This window comes from Bufo gargarizans, chromosome 2, assembly GCF_014858855.1.
Source record: "Bufo gargarizans isolate SCDJY-AF-19 chromosome 2, ASM1485885v1, whole genome shotgun sequence".
In the NCBI taxonomy this organism is placed as follows: Eukaryota; Metazoa; Chordata; class Amphibia; order Anura; family Bufonidae; genus Bufo; species Bufo gargarizans.
In genome coordinates, this window is record NC_058081.1 from 296,818,449 (window position 1) to 296,838,731 (window position 20,283).

At 41.2% G+C, this 20,283-nt stretch overlaps 1 protein-coding gene across 7 annotated transcripts in view; it reads right to left on the reverse strand.

Moving 5' to 3' along the window:
• Positions 1-20,283, reverse strand: part of NAV3 (neuron navigator 3) — a 542,271-nt gene that overhangs the window by 143,100 nt on the left and 378,888 nt on the right. For all 7 annotated transcript variants that reach the window (XM_044280408.1, XM_044280405.1, XM_044280407.1 and 4 more), the window contains 3 exons: positions 17,414-17,553; positions 11,103-12,069; positions 4,575-4,690 (listed from right to left, as the gene is read on the reverse strand). In XM_044280408.1, coding sequence (XP_044136343.1) covers positions 4,575-4,690; positions 11,103-12,069; positions 17,414-17,553 — 1,223 coding nt within the window. The remainder of the gene's footprint in view (positions 1-4,574; positions 4,691-11,102; positions 12,070-17,413; positions 17,554-20,283) is intronic.

Here is a 20,283-nt window from a genome sequence, read left to right on the forward strand (position 1 = left end):
AAAACAGAAAGATCACTGCAAAAAATGCACCAAAATGATACGCAACTGGAAAATATTGGCAAAGTTCACAGCTTTTAACATTGACTTGAGGAATTAGCTAGTATTGTCAGTTGTGTATAATTTTGGTGCATTTTTTGCAGTGATTTTTGTATTTATATATTTTTCCATCTGCACAATGTATCATTTTGTGCAAGATATCCTTGTGGTGTATGTGGTCCACCCCGGCATCATTTATGGTACGCATTTTTTGCTGGAGATTGCCGTTATCTGCAGACCGCATGTGGAGGAATTGCTCCCCCGGTTATAGACACGCTACAGTGTTTGGGTTTGGAGCATTTCCACCCGTTTAGGCCACTTTTTTCAGTGAGTTTTTGTCTTTATGTGTATGGAATGTGCCACTTTATTTTGTTGGTAACATTTTTTTGCACCTGGTAGCTTCTGTGTCACATGGTCTGTTGTGGGTGCGGCTCACAGCTTTATCCTACCTCACAGTGAATTGGTGATACCACTATGGAGGCATGTGAGAGCCTGGCTGTGACGTAATTTCTAGCATTGTTCAGACCCTGTTCACACACCACAGGCGGTTTAGTGGTAGGACCCCAGGCTTGCTGAGACACCGTGATGTGGTGCATGAGGGGCTCCGATATGTTCCTGACTGGAAGATAATGGCAAAGTTCTCAGCTTTTGACATCAGCTTGAGGAAATAGCTAGTATTGTCAGTTGCATATCATTTTGGTGCATTTTTTGCAGTGATTTTTGTATTTATATATTTTTTTCATCTGCACAATGTATCATTTTGTGTAAGATGTCCTTGTGGTGCATGTGGTCAGCTCTGGTATCCTCCATTGTACGTATTTTTTGCTGGGGATTGCTGTTGTCTGCGGACCGCATGCGGAGGAATTGCTCCCCCGGTTATAGACACGCTACAGTGTCTGGGTTTGGAGCATTTCCACCCGTTTAGGCCGTTTTTTTCTTTATGCATAAAAGAGAAAAGTCAATTGACCCCATCTGGATCAGCTGACAATCTAATGTGTTTGGGGGGTCCTGGCAACAAATCCCTTTATAACAGATGTAGTAGGAAAGATGGACTAAATTTCAATTTCAACATGCCTGATCCTTCATTCCCACTGGAAATAAACCACTTCTAGAGTATATTCTACTTCAACTGAAAGAAACAGTCCAGCTTAAAATGCTTGTTTATGGTGTAGATCAATCAACCAATAGATTTAATAAAAAACCTTTTACTGAACACTTAAGGTACGCTTCACTAGGATCTAAAATAAACTACAACACACCAAGGAGCAATGTGGCTATATAAATAATGGGGGAGATTTATCAAAACTGGTGTAAGGAAAACTGCCCATGGCAACCAATCATATTCCACGTTTCATTTTCCAAAGGAGCTCTAAAAAATGAAAGGTGGAATCTGATTGGTTGCTATGGGCCCCTAAGCCAGTTCTACCTTACACCAGTTTTGATAAATTTCCCCTAAAGGTGTTCAGATAATAATTGACAGTGGGGGAGGGGGGTACATAATCACGTCCAACATACAGGTAATTTACTGTTAAAATATGAGCTGACCTTATCACACCATGTTTCTAGGTATTTGGCGATCAGTTATACAGGGCTATCTCCAATTGCCAGAACTTACAAAACATGCTGCATAGATTTTCAAGCCCCTTTTCTTAAATCTTTCATCTCTTTGAAATAGGACTGTCCCAAGGAACTCAGGATGGTTGACAGACCTTGTGTAATTGTAGACTGACAGCACACTGACAAATCTAATGCAGATTTTACCCACTTATTTGTACTTTCTGTGCACTAAACATGTTCAGTTTTTTACTGCCAATATTACCGTATTTTTCGCCGTATAAGACGCACCGGCGTATAAGACGCACCTAGGTTTTTGGGGAGGAAAATAAGAAAAAAAATATTTTTAACCAAAAGGTGTGCTGTGGGTTTGGAACTAGGTGGTCTGTGGATGGCACTATTACTGGGGATCTGTGGATGACGGACACTGTTATGGGGGGGATCTCTGGATGACGGACACTGTTATGGGGGGATCCGTGGATGACGGACACTGTTATGGGGGGATCTGTGGATGACGGACACTGTTATGGGGGGATCTGTGGATGACGGACACTGTTATGGGGGGATCTGTGGATGACGGACACTGTTATGGGGGGATCTGTGGATGACGGACACTGTTATGGGGGGATCTGTGGATGACGGACACTGTTATGGGGGCAACTGTGGATGACGGACACTGTTATGGGGGCAACTGTGGATGACGGACACTGTTATGGGGGAACTGTGGATGGCAGACACTGTTATGGGGGATCTGTGGCTGGCACTGTTACAGGGGGGGGATCTGTGGATGGCACTGTTATACATGTGTCATCCACAGACCCTCCCAGCCCATAACTGTGCCATCCACAGATCCCCCGCCGCTCCAGTATACTAATATAATATGTCTGATTTAATTAATGGTTATTAAATATGCATCTTTATTCCTAATAGTACCTTAAATCCTAAGCGCTTCAGTACAATGCCGGCAGGCCGGGCAGCCGGCGCGGCGCGTCACTCACTGACGTCACATGCCTGCGCCGCCTGCTTCATTCATAAAGTAGGCGGCGCAGGCACGTGACATCAGGGAGTTACGCTGCCGCCCGCCCGGCCTGCATTGTACGGATGCGCTTAGGATTTAAGGTACTATTAGGCATAAAGGGGCATATTTAATAACCATTAATTGAATATGACATATTTTATTAGTACACCGGAGCGGCGGGGCGGGCCTTTAGTACAGTGACTGCACCGCCCCGCCGCTATTGCCGGCCCCAGCTCCTCCTCCCAGTCCCTCCCAGAGTCCCCGCTCGCTTTACATCGCTGCCAGCGATGTAAAACTGGCTGCATTCGCCGTATAAGACGCAGGGGCATTTTCCCCCCATTTTGGGGGAAGAAAAAGTGCGTCTTATACGGCGAAAAATACGGTACATGTACACTTTCTAGCCCTGCAGTGCTCGGCTTGTACTCAATCTTAATTTTCAGATAATGGGCTATATTTCAAAAACTGCATTTGCTACCATCTGTTTCTCTTTTACTGAGATTTTCAGAAAGCACATGTTTCTGATTCAGTCATGAAAGCCTGATTAGTATTTTGGCACACTATTAAATATAAATGATGGAAATATCTGAAACTTTAAGCAAAATCAAAGTTGGAAAAAGTATTCTAAATAGATCACCTCTGTTATTAATGAATATTTAGTACTATACAGGACAAGAAACTTTAGGTAAGACTTAAAGACTTCCACTCTTTAGATATTGATAACCTAGATCATCAGTATTAGATCGGTAGGGTTTTCAGCAAACCACCGGAGCTGGTAACAAAAAAGTGGACAAAGCCAGAAGCAGAAGACTCCATCCACTGGGTAGTGGCGCCTTACTGCAGTAAAGCTCCCATTCGTGGGAGCGAGTGGATCATTGGAGTGTTCAGGTTCTAGGGCAGCCTGGGGCCTTAGCCGTTGCCTAGATCTAATAATGGCATGTTCAACCCCCCTCCCCCCATAGGGCAAAAAGTAAAAAAAAATATTGAAAATTTAAATGACAAAACTAATTAATACTTAAATCATCACAAACATGTAATATCATTGGGACTGCCACATCTAAAAATGGCTGAATAATTAAAATATAGAAGTATTTATCCCATATGGTGAATTCAGTAACGATGGGAAAAAATCTGTAGCAGGCAACCAAAAGTACAAAATATTCAGCAAAAAACTAACCCCTATATGGCAATGTAATGCGAAAAACAAAAAAGTTCTTAGAAGGCAGGGAGGAAAAAATTTCAATTGATGCAAAGGGGCCTATCTGCATAACTGGTTAATTTAGGATGCAGTTAAAAGTGGATATACATGTGTTCTATATAAATTGGTGGTGGGTCTCCGAAACATTACTTCTGTGACTCTATTGAATCAATTGAAGTGCCACATGTAACATTTTAAAGCAATGTTCATCAGCTGTTATCATAACTTTTATTCCACTAACTTTTAGGCTACCTTCACATTTGTGGTAGCAGTGTTCTGGTAGCCTGTTCCGGCAGGCAAGTGACGATCATCTGGCATGCAGAGGTTTGTGTTGGGCTTGTTCTCCACTTGTCAGCCAGATGCGACCAGAATGTCTGCTGAACCCCATTAGGCCCCTTTCACACAAGCAAGTTTTATGTACGGGTGCTATGCGAGAATCCTGACCAATTCATTTCTACTGCTGCTAGGAGATATAGATCGGTATTCTTCAGTTTTTCTCATGCGCATGAAAAACGCACCAAAACTGAACCACTGAACGCAATCTCAGACTAAACAGACTGCACTCGCGTTTTTTTCTGATCAGATCTAGACGCAATCCATATCGTTCGTGTGAAAGATGCCTTATATATTAATGGGGCCGGTGGACATTCCGCTTGCATCCGGCAGCGCCGGATCCAGTTCATTTCGGCAGGCTGTTCTTTGATGGAACAGCCTGGCAGAATGAAATACGCTGATGTGAAGCTAGCCTTAGTTATGGGCTGAAAGACTTACCAGAAATTTCCTCCAGGCACTGTTTGGCTGTCTTACTATATAATGATTCACTTTTAGTTGGGCTTGTGCAGGAATCAGAAGATGTTAAGGAAGTGGTCTCATTTTCCGAGAGTGTTCTGCAATGAAGAAGATTACTCATCTTTATCTACAATATCATTCTTATGAAACCTTCAGAAACAATATCCATGCTAATTAATGTGTTAAATTAAAAACACCGTCTCCTCAGTTTATGCAGCACATCCATCGTCTGGTGTCCACACATTAAGTTGGAGCACTAATTTGAGACAATATTTTCATAAATAATGCAAAAGAGCAGTAGTGTTGGTAGAAGAGATATAACACTCAGGAGTTGATATCATTATCTCACAAATGCACCAAAGCGCTTGAAAATGATGACTTGAACGCTACGTCTCTTATGAAGTTTATAATCAGCTCATGCAGACAACTGCTGTATTTACCATCAAAGAATATTGCCTCAAAGCTCACAAGGGCGGAACCATTCATTGCCCTTATAGCCCTTTAATATAAAAATATCATAAAGTGGGAAGCCTGCTCTGCAGATGCTAGCCCTTGTGAAGTTGACTTGGATTTAACAATATGACAATATATGTGCATTTTGACACAAATCTGTCTTTATAAGGGTCACAAGAAATAAAACTAATTACACTATGAATCAGCCTCATACACAGGATAAAAACATTGTCTAGGCTAGTATCACAAGGGCTAATCATTATTTGGAAGGAATAATATTCCAGCATATTAGTCAAAGAAATAGATCTACTGGGCAAACCTAGACCTTTTTTAATGTTCACATTAGTATATGTCCCTAGTATGTATTTTCTGTTTAAGCAGTGGGACACCAAAGGCCTCAAGTGGCGATACTCCAGAACTCCTCCTGAATCACTTAATATGAATGATCACCCCAACTAGTGGTTACCCTCCACAACAGCATTAAGCCTCATTCACACGTCCGTGTCCAAATCCGTGAGAAGGTGGTCAATGATGCATCCCTAAAGCTGTCCGTGAAGGATCCGTGTTGGGTTTGTGTGTCCATTTTTTTCTGTCCGTGTGTTATCCGTGTTTTATTGACCCTGCACGCTTCAAAAATAATCTCTTCCTAATGATCCGTGAAACACGGACACAACAAGGATGGCATCTGTGGTTTTCACTGACCCATAGACGATAATGAGCATGGTGGATACTTAAACACAGACAAAATAGAGCATGCATCCGCGCTAAAAACACGGACCCATTTTAAGTGTGTACACACAAATTAAAATGAATGGGGACGTGTGCTGTTCATGGAGAACACATGCTGCACACGTCCGTGAAACACTGATTTGTGAATAAGGCTTTATAGGTCATAGGTACAGGGTATATCCTATCCCTGGTATATATCTTTTGTTGTTGGAGCCCAGGGAAAAATCGGAGACCATACATCATGACTAATCCTACATCTCCTAATGTGGACAATCATATCAGTTTTATGGTGACCCTCCACGACCACATAGATAAAGACTGTAAATATAGGGTCTTGACTAGTTTTCTCTTTTCCACCCTGTGATCGTAGGTCTAATAATCACCTTAAAAAAGTATGGCCCAAATACATGGAACCTTTCCCTATATTCCTCCGATCCAAACACATTTCCTCCTAAACAGGATTTATCAGGGGATTTATCACAGGAAAAACAGAACCACAGGTCCCAGACCACTCCACAAATCAGAATGCTGTAGTCTGCACACCTCGCAGCTTGCTATTTTTGGTTTTACTTTGAGAAATCCCCTGATCAATCCTGTACAGGAGGAAGCACGTTGGGATAGGAGGAATATAGACAAAGATTCCAGTCAATTTTGGCCATCTTTAGTAGGGCGATTGTTAGACCCACTATCAGAGGGTGGAATGGAGAAAGAGAACCAAAACCATATGTGTACTTTATCTATGTTGTCGTGGAGCATCATTACTAACCTATAGTGATCATCCATGTCAGGAGATATAAGATTAGTCAAAAAGTATAGCCATCATCTTGTCCCTGGGCTTGAACTACAAAAAAGATGTACTGGGGATAGGTACATCTACTAATGTTGTTGTGGAGGGTGTTAAGGGAAATATGGCTTTCAGCCATAACCTCATCCTGATGACCACGCAAATATGCCTAATAATTGGACCCAGTGGTATTCACCCATTCAGTATGGCCAGTAGCATTGTGTCCCTTGTTAGCATATCATAAGCAGTTGAACAACATCCTCTTGACTAAGAGATGGGGGAAGATATTTGGGTGGTCACAGGGTGGAGTCCATGGTGGGGGGGGCTGGGACACAGCAAGATATAGGTGAAAGTTAGGAGTGAGGCGGGGGCTTCTCTTCCTGGACACCGATGGATGCAGGAGCAAGCTAAGTTATATGTGTGCGTATGTGGGTATGTATATAAGTATAATATCCCAGTAGACTTTATATGTGTACATATAGATATTAGCAGTCTGCAATTGTATTCTGTTTATGCATGAGTCTCTATATGTACATGTACTAATGGTCCGGTACTGGAGGTGAGTTGGTTGAAGAGTAGATCCAGTAGACTGTATATTGGTGGACTCTGGATATACTGTATATACATACACATTATTAGCCGCATTTGCTTAGCATTCAGGGTGGACAGAAACTGAGGTGGCTGTGTGTGGTGGTGTCCTCTATGTATTGTGTTATCTGTATCTCTATGTATATTGTCCATTGCTTTGTCATCTCTATGTTATCAGTAAACTATTTTTATATATAAGTATCTGCGAGGGTTGTGTGTTGCTCCTGGGGAATATGAAGGACTGGAAGAGGTGTAATTATACACAGGATATTCGGGTTGTATGGGAAACAAAGGCAATTTGCTAGGAATAGAATAGAAGGGATGGAAAACGGAGATATACATAAATCTCCATTTTCCAAGAAGCAAAAATCCCCTCTTCAGAGGGTCACCACTAGTTGGGGTGATCATTCACATTAGGAGATACAGGAGTAGTTACAGAGTATTGCCACCTGCAGTCTTCGATTTCTCCCAGGGCTTACACAAAAAACATGTACTACAGACATACGGTATATCAATTTGGACACTCACAACAGTCTAGGTACTGTGTGACTGTTGGATATAACCAATTAAATAACACAATTTTTATATTTTTATCAAATCAAAGTTATGTTTTATTAGGTCCACTGGGAGTCAGTCTACAGTTTCACAAGGCCGTAATACAAATGTATTTTACAGTCTATAATATGTTTCCTTGTGGCTCTGCTAAAGCAAGCTTTGATCACTATAAAACCCTGTAGAGTTCTAAGATGAACCCAGTAAAACAGCAAGTGGTCCAGGTGGAACATCTGACGAAATAAGGATTCTAAAATGCAGCCATATTGTGACTGTGCTAAACTGGAATTAAAGGGGTTTCCCAAAATAATTACCAATGCGATTAAATGCTAAACGTATTTACCTCTTTCTCTGGTGCTGCTCCCTGGTCCTTCCTCTGCTGTTTGTTTGCAGACTGTAGCAGTAATGTGCAGGTATATGGCACTTTATGGTGCTGTATACCTGCACGTCACCGCTGAAGTCTGTACGCAAACAGCAGGGGAAAGACTGGAATGGGCATCACAGAGAACGGCGAGGTGGGCATGTAAACATTTTATTTTTCTTTATGGCATTCAGTAACATTGGTAAAATGTATAATTTTCATATCTAGGACAACCCTTTAAGCAAGAGAAATTTTTACATTTTCTTACTAATGTGATTTCTAGAACAAATTATTTACATAAAATTAGCAGAAAATGTTGCATTTTCTGAAGAAACTGCCATTGGAGCTGCATTTTAGGCTAGTCCTATAAAGAATAACAGGGCTAGACAAGTGTGTTGTGATTAAGGGTACATTGCGCACCCAATGTCAGGGTATAGCAGGGCAGCCATAGAAATAAATATGGTCACAGCGCGTTATCCACGTTTGGCGTTACCACAAAGCGCAAATCGCAAACAATCCTGCAGTGTTTTTTTTTTTTGTGATTCGCGTATCATGTTGGCAGCACCCCATTCATTCCTATGGCTGTCCTGGTACACTGTGACACGTGTTGCATCCGAAATTACCATGTAACCTACAAGGGTAGCATTACCTAGAACAACTTTACCAGGCACAGGTCTGCACATATGGTAGTGGATGTGCCTGGTGTTGCAGCTATTCCTGCTGCAATGTATTATGCAACTGATAATTATTAAATACAGTACCCTGTACTGTATATAATATACTCTATATATGTCATTTTATGAAACATGATGTTCACGTGTACCAATTTCAGCTTCCTAATAGAAAATGGTGTTATACATTCCTGAAAATTTATATTTTCTAAAGGTTCTCCTATATACGGATATCTCAGCAATAAATGTAAACCTTGGCCTATGTCAGTACTGCTTGGGATGTTGTTGTACACATGGCAGCAGCACACAGCACTGGATTAACCTTTAATGTACATCACATCTAGAACCTAATATTAACTTGACAGCATATTACAGCATACATACAGATCTGTCATTTTGCCTTTATAAAGATGAGAGAAAGCCAATACTTTTGAAGTCTCCATATTTACTGTGCTGAGCACGTTCTTTCTTCCAAATCTACTAGTCCATTAGACTGTGTGTTTTGGACCTTCGTTTGCAGAATACAGTATTCTGGGAGATTGAGATACTGTTCCTGTGCTCCAGCTGTGTGGCAAACCTGCTTCATCACAAGCTATCATTCAGGCACATTTTGAAGGCATTCTTACGTTGAAGATGCTACCTTCAGGCGGTGTTCTTGCAGAGCAGGAGCCACTAAACAGATTGCTATGTAATTTTGCAGTTAAAGATGCGGTACAACCTCATCAAAAAGATGTCCTTCTCTGAGGCTATTGGCTGAATATACAGCAAAAAGATTTTCATCTCAGTCCATCCCATGCATGCATTCTGTACAGAACACTTCTCCCTTCCAAAGAATTCTCCCTGCTTTCTGATCCAGATGCATAAGGGAGCAATTAAAATGCAGCAGAAAACTCTCAAAATTGCCAATACTATGTGCAAAGTGCAAGCAGAGGACAGGAAGAGCAGGTAATCTGTCAAGTAAAGCTTCAGACAATAGCTGGAGACCACTAAGTGATGTCAGAAGTGGGCGTCATTTTGAAAGCTTGATCTATTACCACCATGTAACATGCAACCATTTAATTTTTTCTGTGGTGTTATGGATTTATAGTGAGCAGAGGCTTTTGGAAACCCACATTTAAAGGGGTTATCCCACTTTGCATTTTCATACTTACCTGCTGCCAGAGCGCCGTTCACTTCCTGGATTTTGGCTGAGGGCAGGCTTCATCTTGATTGAAGTCTTCTCCGGGCCGGGCCGCGCGCTGGACTGAATGCACATGCCACCGCGCATGCGCCATGCTGACTTATTCCTGGCAGTATAGTACAGAGCCGGCGTGCGCGTTCGCGGCTCTGTACTATTCTGGCCAGGAAGAAGTGACCATCGCGCATGTGTGGCAGCGTGCACGTTCAGGACAGCGAGCAGCCCGGCCAGGTGAAAAGAAGGAGTCTTCTGCGCAAGCACGGCCACCGGGATTTCGGAGAAGAGCGGTGGCCGTAACCAGAGGAGACCGAATGACAACAATGAGGTAAGTGGGGAGGAATTCTCTCCTAAACGGTGGGAATTGGTTAATCAAATATATTTACAAAAATAATCACTGTCAAATCATTAACAAATTTAACAGTGATCATTATGATGGGAATACCCCTTTAAGGAAGCAGAGGTAAAGAATACATGGCATTGGTATGCAAGGAGACAGACCCACATCTATGTAAATTATGCAGTGCCCTTAAATAACTTTAGGTACTATGGAGGTAATTTATTAACCAGAAATATGCCTACATTAGGCTTTTTTTGGCACTAATTGTGGCGCAAAGGACCTTTGCGCCGCAATCTGCAACCTCACCCTGCTCACGCCAGGTCTGAAAAAGTGGGCAGGAAAGGGGCCCATCTTATTTACCATTTTCTACGCCTGGTTTAGACAAAGAAAATGGTCTCATTGTAATAAAGCTGTCTTACATTTAGAAGCTGCAGTGGATCAACCGATAACTTTGGCGGATCCACCGCTAGCACAGGGACTTATTAAAACCGGTGTCTAAATAATTGTGCCCCTACATATACAAAAATTGTTGGGTTTTTTCCTGAACAATCACATACAAAAATGATTTGCTGTTTCTGTTGTCTGCATGATGCCAGTAAAAGAACTGGGATTTAAGCATAAAGCACAATGAATGAGACGTCTCAAGATGCATTAATCATGGACATACAATTATAATATGTTTTTGGACATTTTAAGTTGTTTGACCATGCGGCACACATGACAACCCTTTACCATTGCAAGGATACTATACCTAGAACACGTGCCCTAGTCTTAGATGTACATAACTAGCAGAAAAGTTAAAGTTCTATATTTTTCATAAATTATCATACACTGAAGCAACAGTAGTATTTCTGTTACCTGTAGATGAACGGTGCCACAGTTGCAGTATTAGGGTGTGAGTACTGTTGCTGAGGAAGCTGTACAGCCCCATTTCCTGTGAACTGGACACCAGCACCAGACGAACCTGTTGTGGCCAGGTGGGTATTGGAAGAACCAGAGACCTTCCCTTCAGTGGGTGTAGCTACTTTATCACTGCTTGTAGATTTCGGTGTTGACAGTGTCTGACTGCCTTTGGTAGTCCTACTTTTTTCAGGCTCTTTTGAGGGGGCAGTACCTGGGGAGGTGGTTTGTTTTGTTGCTGGCGTTTTTGACCCAGGTTTAGGGATTCCACTTGACTGAGGAATCAAGCTCTCCTTTTTGACTGGTGCAGATTTGTTTCCTTTGGGGATCAAGCTTGCAATCTTGGAGCTCTTTTTTGAACCTTCTGATGTCTGTTCCTTTTCTTCCTTAGCAGTTTTCTCCACATTTGGTTTATTTTTATCTTTACTCTTCTCTTCTTTATCCTTTGGCTGAGGCAACCCTTTTTTATTGCTGAGATTTTTGCTTCCAACCTTTGGAGGAGCCAGTTTAGGTGACACTTTAGGGCTGTTCAAGGCAGAGCCAACTTCATTTTCTCCACATTCTGAGAAGGAGTCATCCTCAATAATTACCTCAGTGGGTGAAGAATGGGATCTCAAGCCAACTCGAGTATTGACTAATTTAAATTTTTCAAGCATTGATTTTTGTCCAGAAGAACTAGTTTTAATCCCTTCTGACAACGGGGGCTTTAGTCTATCAGGAGAGGGAGTAGGAGAGGTTGCAGGGCTAGGCTGCTTTACAGACAGCATGGTAGTAGTGGCACTATGTTTAACATTCATGGATTTACTGCGCCAAGGCTTACTGGCATTTGGAGAGGGTATAGCAGAAACCACTTGCTGACCAGAGCTAGTGGGATATTGCACATTTCCATTCATGCCTGCAGACTGTTGAGGGCCTTTTGGTGATTCTGTGGAAGACAAACATAGCATGAGAGACACAATGAGCAAATTACTTGAGGATTTTTCTTAGCATTTTTATATTTTAAAATCATGATGCATGTGGTTTCTACATTACGTCTGATTCTTTATCTAATAAGATGACTGTAATATCTTCCATACCACGCATTCTATTTATCTTCATGAATTTTTAGTACACTGTCAATGTGCCCTATTTGTCTTTTTACACATCACATATAGTTGGGATTTTGCAGTCAATTCCTCTGTCTGTGACACTTTGAGATTAGGTTTCAAATTTACATTTTAGCAACAGAGCTAAATCTGAGATTCTTATACTTTCATTCTTATACTTTTCTCGGTGAACTGTCTCTATGCAGATAATATTAATGTTCCAGCAAGACCTTTTTGGAATACTTTTATTTAATGTGCACCACAGTTAAGGTTATAACAGAAACTCTGTTAATTTAAACCTATGTCTAGACAATTTTTTGCTGTTGTAGGCCAGTGATTTAGTGGAGTGAATACTATATAATCAATAGCAAATGCATATGTTAGAAAGCCTATAAATATCAAAAGCATAATGCCTCAGGCCCCTTTTTTTTTAAATAAAGCTACACCTTCTTATTAAAAATAGACACATTAGCTGAAATTATGAATTTAAGGGAGTTGTTCCCCCATAACAACTAATTACTCATCCACAGCACTTGGCAATCCCTAGCCAAGCAAGAGCAGAGCACTCATGCATGCCCCCTGTGATTGATGAGGTCTCTAAGGTCAGACCTCCTGTGGATAGCTGGTAAGTTAGTAGGACAAGTCCTTGCTATAGTAGGACAAACTCACCAAATATGTCTAGTGAAGGTGGTAACATGCTCAGTAACTAAGACAGACTGCTTTAATCCTCTATACATTGATTGATTCCTTATGTTGTGTGGGCTCCCATATGAGATTCAGTGCAGTAGATGTACTTTTTTCTCACCAGCATTCATCTCATTAGGTGGACATTATGAGGTAATCAAAAGTAAATCTGGGTGCTATAAGAGGTATATAACGGCAATATCTAGACACAGGAGTAGCTTAGGCAGGGTACTAGCTCTCCTTAAACAGACCAGCCCTGTGTGGAGACTTAATAGAATTGCTCCATGGCATGAAGACTCATAGGCAATGCTCCACGAGAAAACAATCTGCATATTTTCTTAGGAGACACCTTTTTGCATGTAGACAAAGGAGCATCATTTTAATAATTCTAATGAAAATAAAACATGTTATGCTAAGTTCTGCATGAACTAGCAGCTTAAATTATATTTTGTAGGACAACCCTTTTAATGTTATTGAATAGGCACCATGCAATCAATACCTGCAGCATGATGAAGTATCATGTTGTCTATACATACAGTATACAGCAACATGTATCTAAGTATTGAAGAGAGATTACTGGACTAAGTATCACCAGATGAACTATATAATACATCTTTAAACATTAGCCCCAGAAGCCCTTTCGTATGTCTATACCAGGCATAGAAAATGAGATGGGCCTGCCAGTATGTCCCCTTCCCCGCCCACACCACGCCCACTTTTTCAGACCTGGGGTGAGCAGGCAGAAGTAGCACATTGCTTTTCATCGCAATCTGATCCAGAAATATGCCTAATTTAGGCATACGTATTTTGGTTTGCTAAATGGCCCGCTATATCTCTTTAGAGAGGTAGAGGAATGTGCATGCTGAAACCAATTCTGGGGTTCATTTGGGCTCAATATCGCAAGGATCCAAGAATTGATTTTTTTTATATAGTATATGTTATATTTTGTATTTATAGTATAAATGCCCCCTTAAAGATTATGGATTTTTGTTATTGAAAAGGTATTTTTGGCTAAAGTTCATTTTTGTTATTGGGTATTATTAAACATTTTCAACCATTTAACCTCTGCAGCCTGCACATGTTCTCATACATTGCAGGCTGCTCAGTTCCATAAAGAATTAAATACGTTAGACAAGCCCTTTTGACAGCTCAGTAAGTAGCCCCTTTCTCTGCTCTCCTGAACACAAATCTAAGCTGACATATTCACAACCAATTAAATAAACTTAATTTGAAAGAGATATCAGCATTATGAGTGTTCAGGAGAACAGAGATAAATGCCGCAAAAGAGCTTGTCTAACAGATTTCACACGTAAGGCTGCAGAAGATGAACAGAGCAAAATTTTAATATAACCCAATTACAAAAATAATTGTTAGGCAAAAATACATGCATATGCAGAGGTTGTATAATAGGTTTAATGCCAATACAGGGGTCATATGCCCTTTCCTATTTTTGTTTCTTGTTTTAATGGATTTATTGTTAATAAAGTTCTGTTTTATAAAGTGTAACATTTTGTTGTGGTGATTGGAGCAGTAAGAATGACCTTTGAGATTATAGGTTTTATATTGGTAATTGGATCCATGGTAGGATTAGACCTATTAGACCTAATATTTTGGGCAGTATTTTGCTTTAGTTTTGATAAGCCAAAAAGATTTGTACCACTTCTGGACCCACTCCTAGCAATGGCCTCTAAATACAAAATACTGACTAAAATGCTGACATAAATGAGGCCTAATAGTGATGCAGACTTAAAGGGAATTTGTCACCTGGAATTTGGCAATAGAGCTGAGGACATGGTCTGCTAGATAGCTGCTAGCACGGCCGTCATGTCCAGTCCCCACAGCTCTGTGTTTTTATTGTGTCAAAAAAACGATTTGATAGATATGCAAATGAACCTTAGATGAGTCCCTGATATGAGTTCAGTGTGAAGGAGCCCAGCACCGCCCCGCATCCTCCGAATCTCCTCCTTGCTCCCCGAAGTCACAAAGCTAGAGCGCCGTAATCTAGCGCATACGCAGTGTCGTCATAGTGTTCCTTCCCTCTGCTGGCATCAGCTTCAGGGAACGAACTGCGCATGCGCTAGCTCGCACATCACGAGATTACGGCACTCTAGCTTTGAGACATTAGGAAGCAAGAAGGAGATTCGGAGGATGCGGGGCGGTGCTGGGCTCCTTCACGCTGGACTTATCTCAGGGACAGGACTCATCTCAGGTTAATTTGTATATCTATCAAATCGGTTTTTTTTACACAATAAAAGCACACAGAGCTACAGTATGGGGACTGGGTATTGCGGATGTGCTACCAGCCATCTAGCAACCCATATCCTCAGCTCTATACACAAAATCCAGATGACAGGTTCCCTTTAATCCAGTTATAGATCGGTAGTGCTCTAAATTGTGTATTTATGGAGACCCATTTTTTCATGAAATAGAGGTACAGAGCAAACTTGAAATTGTGCTGTGAACCATACTGCCATTTTCAATGGTCAATGTAAATGATAATGTCAAGTTAAAGTTCGCTGCATCTGTATATATGTGCTGCATTGTGTTCACAAGGAATCTACCCTTTTCTTCAGCTCCTTTAGGTAACTGCAGCTGGAAAAGTGTGTGTTGGCATAATATGTTCATACATAGACCAGTACAGAATGACAGCACGGTGGCTCAGTGGTTAGCGCTGGTGCCTTACGTTCGACTCCAACCAAGGACAACATCTGCATGGAGTTTGTATATTCTCCCTGTGTTTGTGTGGGTTTCCTTCCACACTCCAAAGATAGGGAACTTACATTGTGAGCTCCATTGGGGACAGAGTGATGCTAATGTGTATAAAGCGCTGTGGTCTATGTCAGCGCTAAATAAGTGAGTAAAATAAGGGTACTTTCACACTAGCGCCAGGCCTGACGGATACGTCCTGCCGGACTGCCACTCCGTCCCCATTGACTATAATGGGGACGGGCGCGGAGCTCTGCCGTAGCACAGCAGTGAGAGGCCGTCGGACATGCAGTACTTTTAGTCCTAGTCCGGCGGCCTCTCGACGTGCTGCGCCGGAGCTCCGCCCCCGTCCCCATTATAGTCAATGGGGACGGAGCGGCAGGACGGATCCAAAAGGCTATGCCCAATCAAAAACATTGTACCATTTTGTGAGGAATAACAATATAGTGGCTTTTTCCTAATATTTGGGTTTTCTTACATATGGTGCTATAATAAATACCTTTAAATATTGCTACTTGTTTTAAGTTTCTTACACTATGTGTTGGGGTCCCATGATTTTTAGTTATGACCCTAGCAGGTGCTATGGCGTTTGAAAGTAATATTACTTATTCAGAAAGCATTCAAAGATAGTGCCTAGCGCTGCACCAACTGTAAGGGGGGAACTCATCGAGATGCAATTTTGTAAAGTAACAATTCTTCAAAAGAAAACATAAGCTACTAACAAATGCTGAAATAGAAAAAACGATGTGGCAGTAATCACCTGAGACACAGCATGTCCTGCAGTCATTTCTGTACTAACACAGAGCAATGCCTGGAATATCAGCATGAGTTTTACCTGCTGCTGCTGTTCAATAAGAGAGCATCAGTATCGATTGATGATGATTTAATCCATACCCTTTCAAAGAAATAAAGCATCCTGAAAGCTATTTCTACACCATGACAATTTATACATATGAATCCAAGGGGCTGCCAAATATGCAGCTTTTTAAATTTTGTCACAAGGGTACAATTATTTATAGATAGCATTTGTAGCCCCTCATGTAAATTATTCTGTACAATTTATTACAATAGTTATGAACATTCATTCCCAAGGAAGGTGGAATAAACACAAATAGAGCCTGAACACCACAGCAAAGCCTAGAAGTACATTTCCTAGACACTGTCCCCACCTGGTGGCCAGCCAGATAAGTTTTTATTCGGTATAGTCAGTAATATTTCTAAACTGGAATGCGGTGATATTTATGGAGAATAGCAGGACGGTTCATTATTAGTAGTATCATATATAAAAATGTACATGCTATTGGCTTTAGTTTGTGTTCACATTAAGAGACTGCTGCCATCTATAAACGTACAAGTTGCACAAGGTTTATTTAGAATAACTAAAAGTGGCATTAAAAAATCTGTGTTTACTAGTATATACTTTCTTGTTAAAAAAATATAATCATGTAGACTCCGTAACCGAGTAAAAATCATGACTTTACACTGGGAGAACAGTAGCTAATTCTATGTCATAAAAGCTAATGACAGAAATAGTGAAATATTTATGGCTTCATTCAATCAAGTTCAGTGGCAATTTATCCATGGAAAAGCATACTGCGTTATCTGTTTAGAGCATGTAGATGTATCTATAAAGTATAGTACATGACATGTTATTATAATATGATTATTCACATACAGAATAATAGACATAATCAAATATTTCAAAGGTACAAAGATCCAACGAGAATATTCCCTTCACATCCTCATTCATTTATATTTTATCAATTATTATTGCCACCAGATATAGAAATTTACCTTTTTCATTTCCGTTTGCATATTGAGGTGGTTTGTTCTTGTCAATGCTGTTAAAGCTCTGGCTTCTTCGATTCAGATTAGCTGTTCCCTGAACCTTGGTACTGCTGCCTGCAGCTGGCACCCTGGAAGGTCCTGGAAGTCTAGGGTACACAAAAATGTTGTTACTGCCCAAGTTAGATAGACTGAGCAGAGCATTGATGCCAAATGATTCATGGTACCGAGAGCTGTGCAATAAATGCTTTTCATGGTAGAAACAGAAAAGTTACTGTGCAGGACATAACACAAACCGGTTAAATGTAATGTGAAAATTAAACATAACGAGTGTAGTTAGGGTTAATCACTATGTCCACTTAGTTTCTGTTCCTTTGATACATGTCCAGAAATAAAAGAAGACAAGTTTAGTCACAATAAACCAGCAGGGCTAGCTTTTAAAGAGAATGTGTCATCAGAAAATGACCTACTGTCATTATGTTGATTATTTTCTTTAGATATTTTGTTGATTTTTTTTAAAATTGTCCACGTCTCTATCTTTTCCTTTGAAAATTCAAAAAAGCTAAAATTCTTTCCGGAGATCTTCATGAGAAAACACTGTTAGCCTTTTAACTTACTCTTAATCAGATTTCATCTCTGATGTGTGCTTACTAAGTTTATTTGCAATAGATACATCTTTGTGATTAATAGCACTAAATGTTTGAAGGCAATGTGTCATCAGAAAACAACCTATTTTCAAGTTTTTATGTTAAACATATTTTTGAGAATTTGTTTTTATTTTCCAGGATGGCCTTGGGTGCTAGGGACCACAGGATATTCAGTGGGGAAAATAAGTATTTAGTACACTGGAGAATTTGCAAGGTTTCCCACCTACAAAGATTGGAGAGGGCTGTAATTTTCATCGTAGGTACACTTCAACTGATTACAAAAAAATCCAGATAATCACATTGTACGATTTTGAAATAATTAATTTGCATTTTATTGCATGAAATAAGTATTTGATTGCCTACCAACCAGCAAAAATTCTGGCTCTCGCAGACCTATTAATTGCACCTGTTTGAAGTCATTACCTATATAAAACACCTGTCCACACACTCAATCAATCACACTACAACCTCTCCACCATGGCCATGACCAAAGAGCTGACTAAGGACACCAGAGACAAAATTGTAGACCTGCAGAAGGCTGGGATGGGCTACGGGATAATAAGCAAGCAGATTGGTGACAAGGCAACAACTGTTGGCGCCATTATTAGAAAATGGAAGAACACAAGATGACTGTCAATCTTCCTCGGTCTGGGACTCCATGCAAGATCTCGCCTCGTGAGGTAAGGATGATTCTGAGAAAGGTCAGGAATCAGCCCAGAACTACATGGGCAGACCTGGTCAATGACCTGAAGAGAACTGGGACCACAGTCTCAAATATTACCATTAGTAACACACTATGCCATCATGGATTAAAATCCTGCTGGGCACACAGGGTCCCCCTGCTCATGCCAGTACATGTCCAGGTCTGTTTGAAGTTCACCAATGACCATCTGGATGATCCAGAGGAGGCATGTGAGAAGGTCATACTTATTTTCCCCACGGTATCTGAAATGAAATCCTAGGTTGAACACACTAGAGGAAGACCTTCCAGAATGACCAGGGAAGTACAAAGAGAAGTAAAAAAGAAGGGTCTAAGCCAGGAAAATCCATACACAGTCAATACAGAGTACAAATGGTTAATTCAGAAGAAAGCCAAGGTCAGTTGCCAGGAGCATAGCTATAAAAAGGAACAGTAGGCACAAGGTTAAATCCAAAAACCAACCAGAAGTCAGATCTCCAGAATTTTCAGAATTAATTTGCACAGTATAGAGCTGAGAATACCAAACGCATTCACAGGCATGGTTGATAGGAAGCATCAGTCTTAAAGCCCTCTGCATAGCTCTGGGATTAGACGCAGAAACCTGATTGGCTGTGTTTCAAGTAATTCTGACAAGTTCAGCAACAAGGGCTTGTCTGGTAGACATAGCAACCCTCCTAGTACAACAACACATAAGGACGCCATGTATACTTTTGACACTTGTTCAGAGGTCTGGAGTAGGGATGAGCGAACCCGAACTGTATAGTTCGGGTTCGTACCGAATTTTGGGGTGTCCGTGACACGGACCCGAACCCGGACATTTTCGTAAAAGTCCGGGTTCGGGTTCGGTGTTCGTCGCTTTCTTCGCGCTTTTGTGACGCTTTCTTGGCGCTTTTTGAAAGGCTGCAAAGCAGCCAATCAACAAGCGTCATACTACTTGCCCCAAGAGGCCATCACAGCCATGCCTACTATTGGCATGGCTGTGATTGGCCAGAGCACCATGTGACCCAGCCTCTATTTAAGCTGGAGTCACATAGCGCCGCCCGTCACTCTGCTCTGATTAGCGTAGGGAGAGGTTGCGGCTGCGACAGTAGGGCGAGATTAGGCAGATTAACTCCTCCAAAGGACTTGATTAACTGATCGATCTGCAGCTGTGGATCATTGAGCTGCTGATCCTCAATTGCTCACTGTTTTTAGGCTGCACAGACCGTTTGTCAGTCTCATTTTTCTGGGGTGATCGGCGGCCATTTTGTGTCTTGTGGTGCGCCAGCACAAGCTGCGACCAAGTGCATTTAACCCTCAATGGTGTGGTTGTTTTTTGGCTAAAGCCTACATCAGGGTGAAGCTGTGACACCAAGTGCATTTAACCAGCAATAGTCTGTTCATTTTTTGGCCATATACAAAATCAGGGGCAAGCTGCGCCTGTCACCAAGTGCATTTAACCCTCAATGGTGTGGTTGTTTTTTGGCTAAAGCCTACATCAGGGTGAAGCTGTCACACCAAGTGCATTTAACCAGCAATAGTCTGTTCATTTT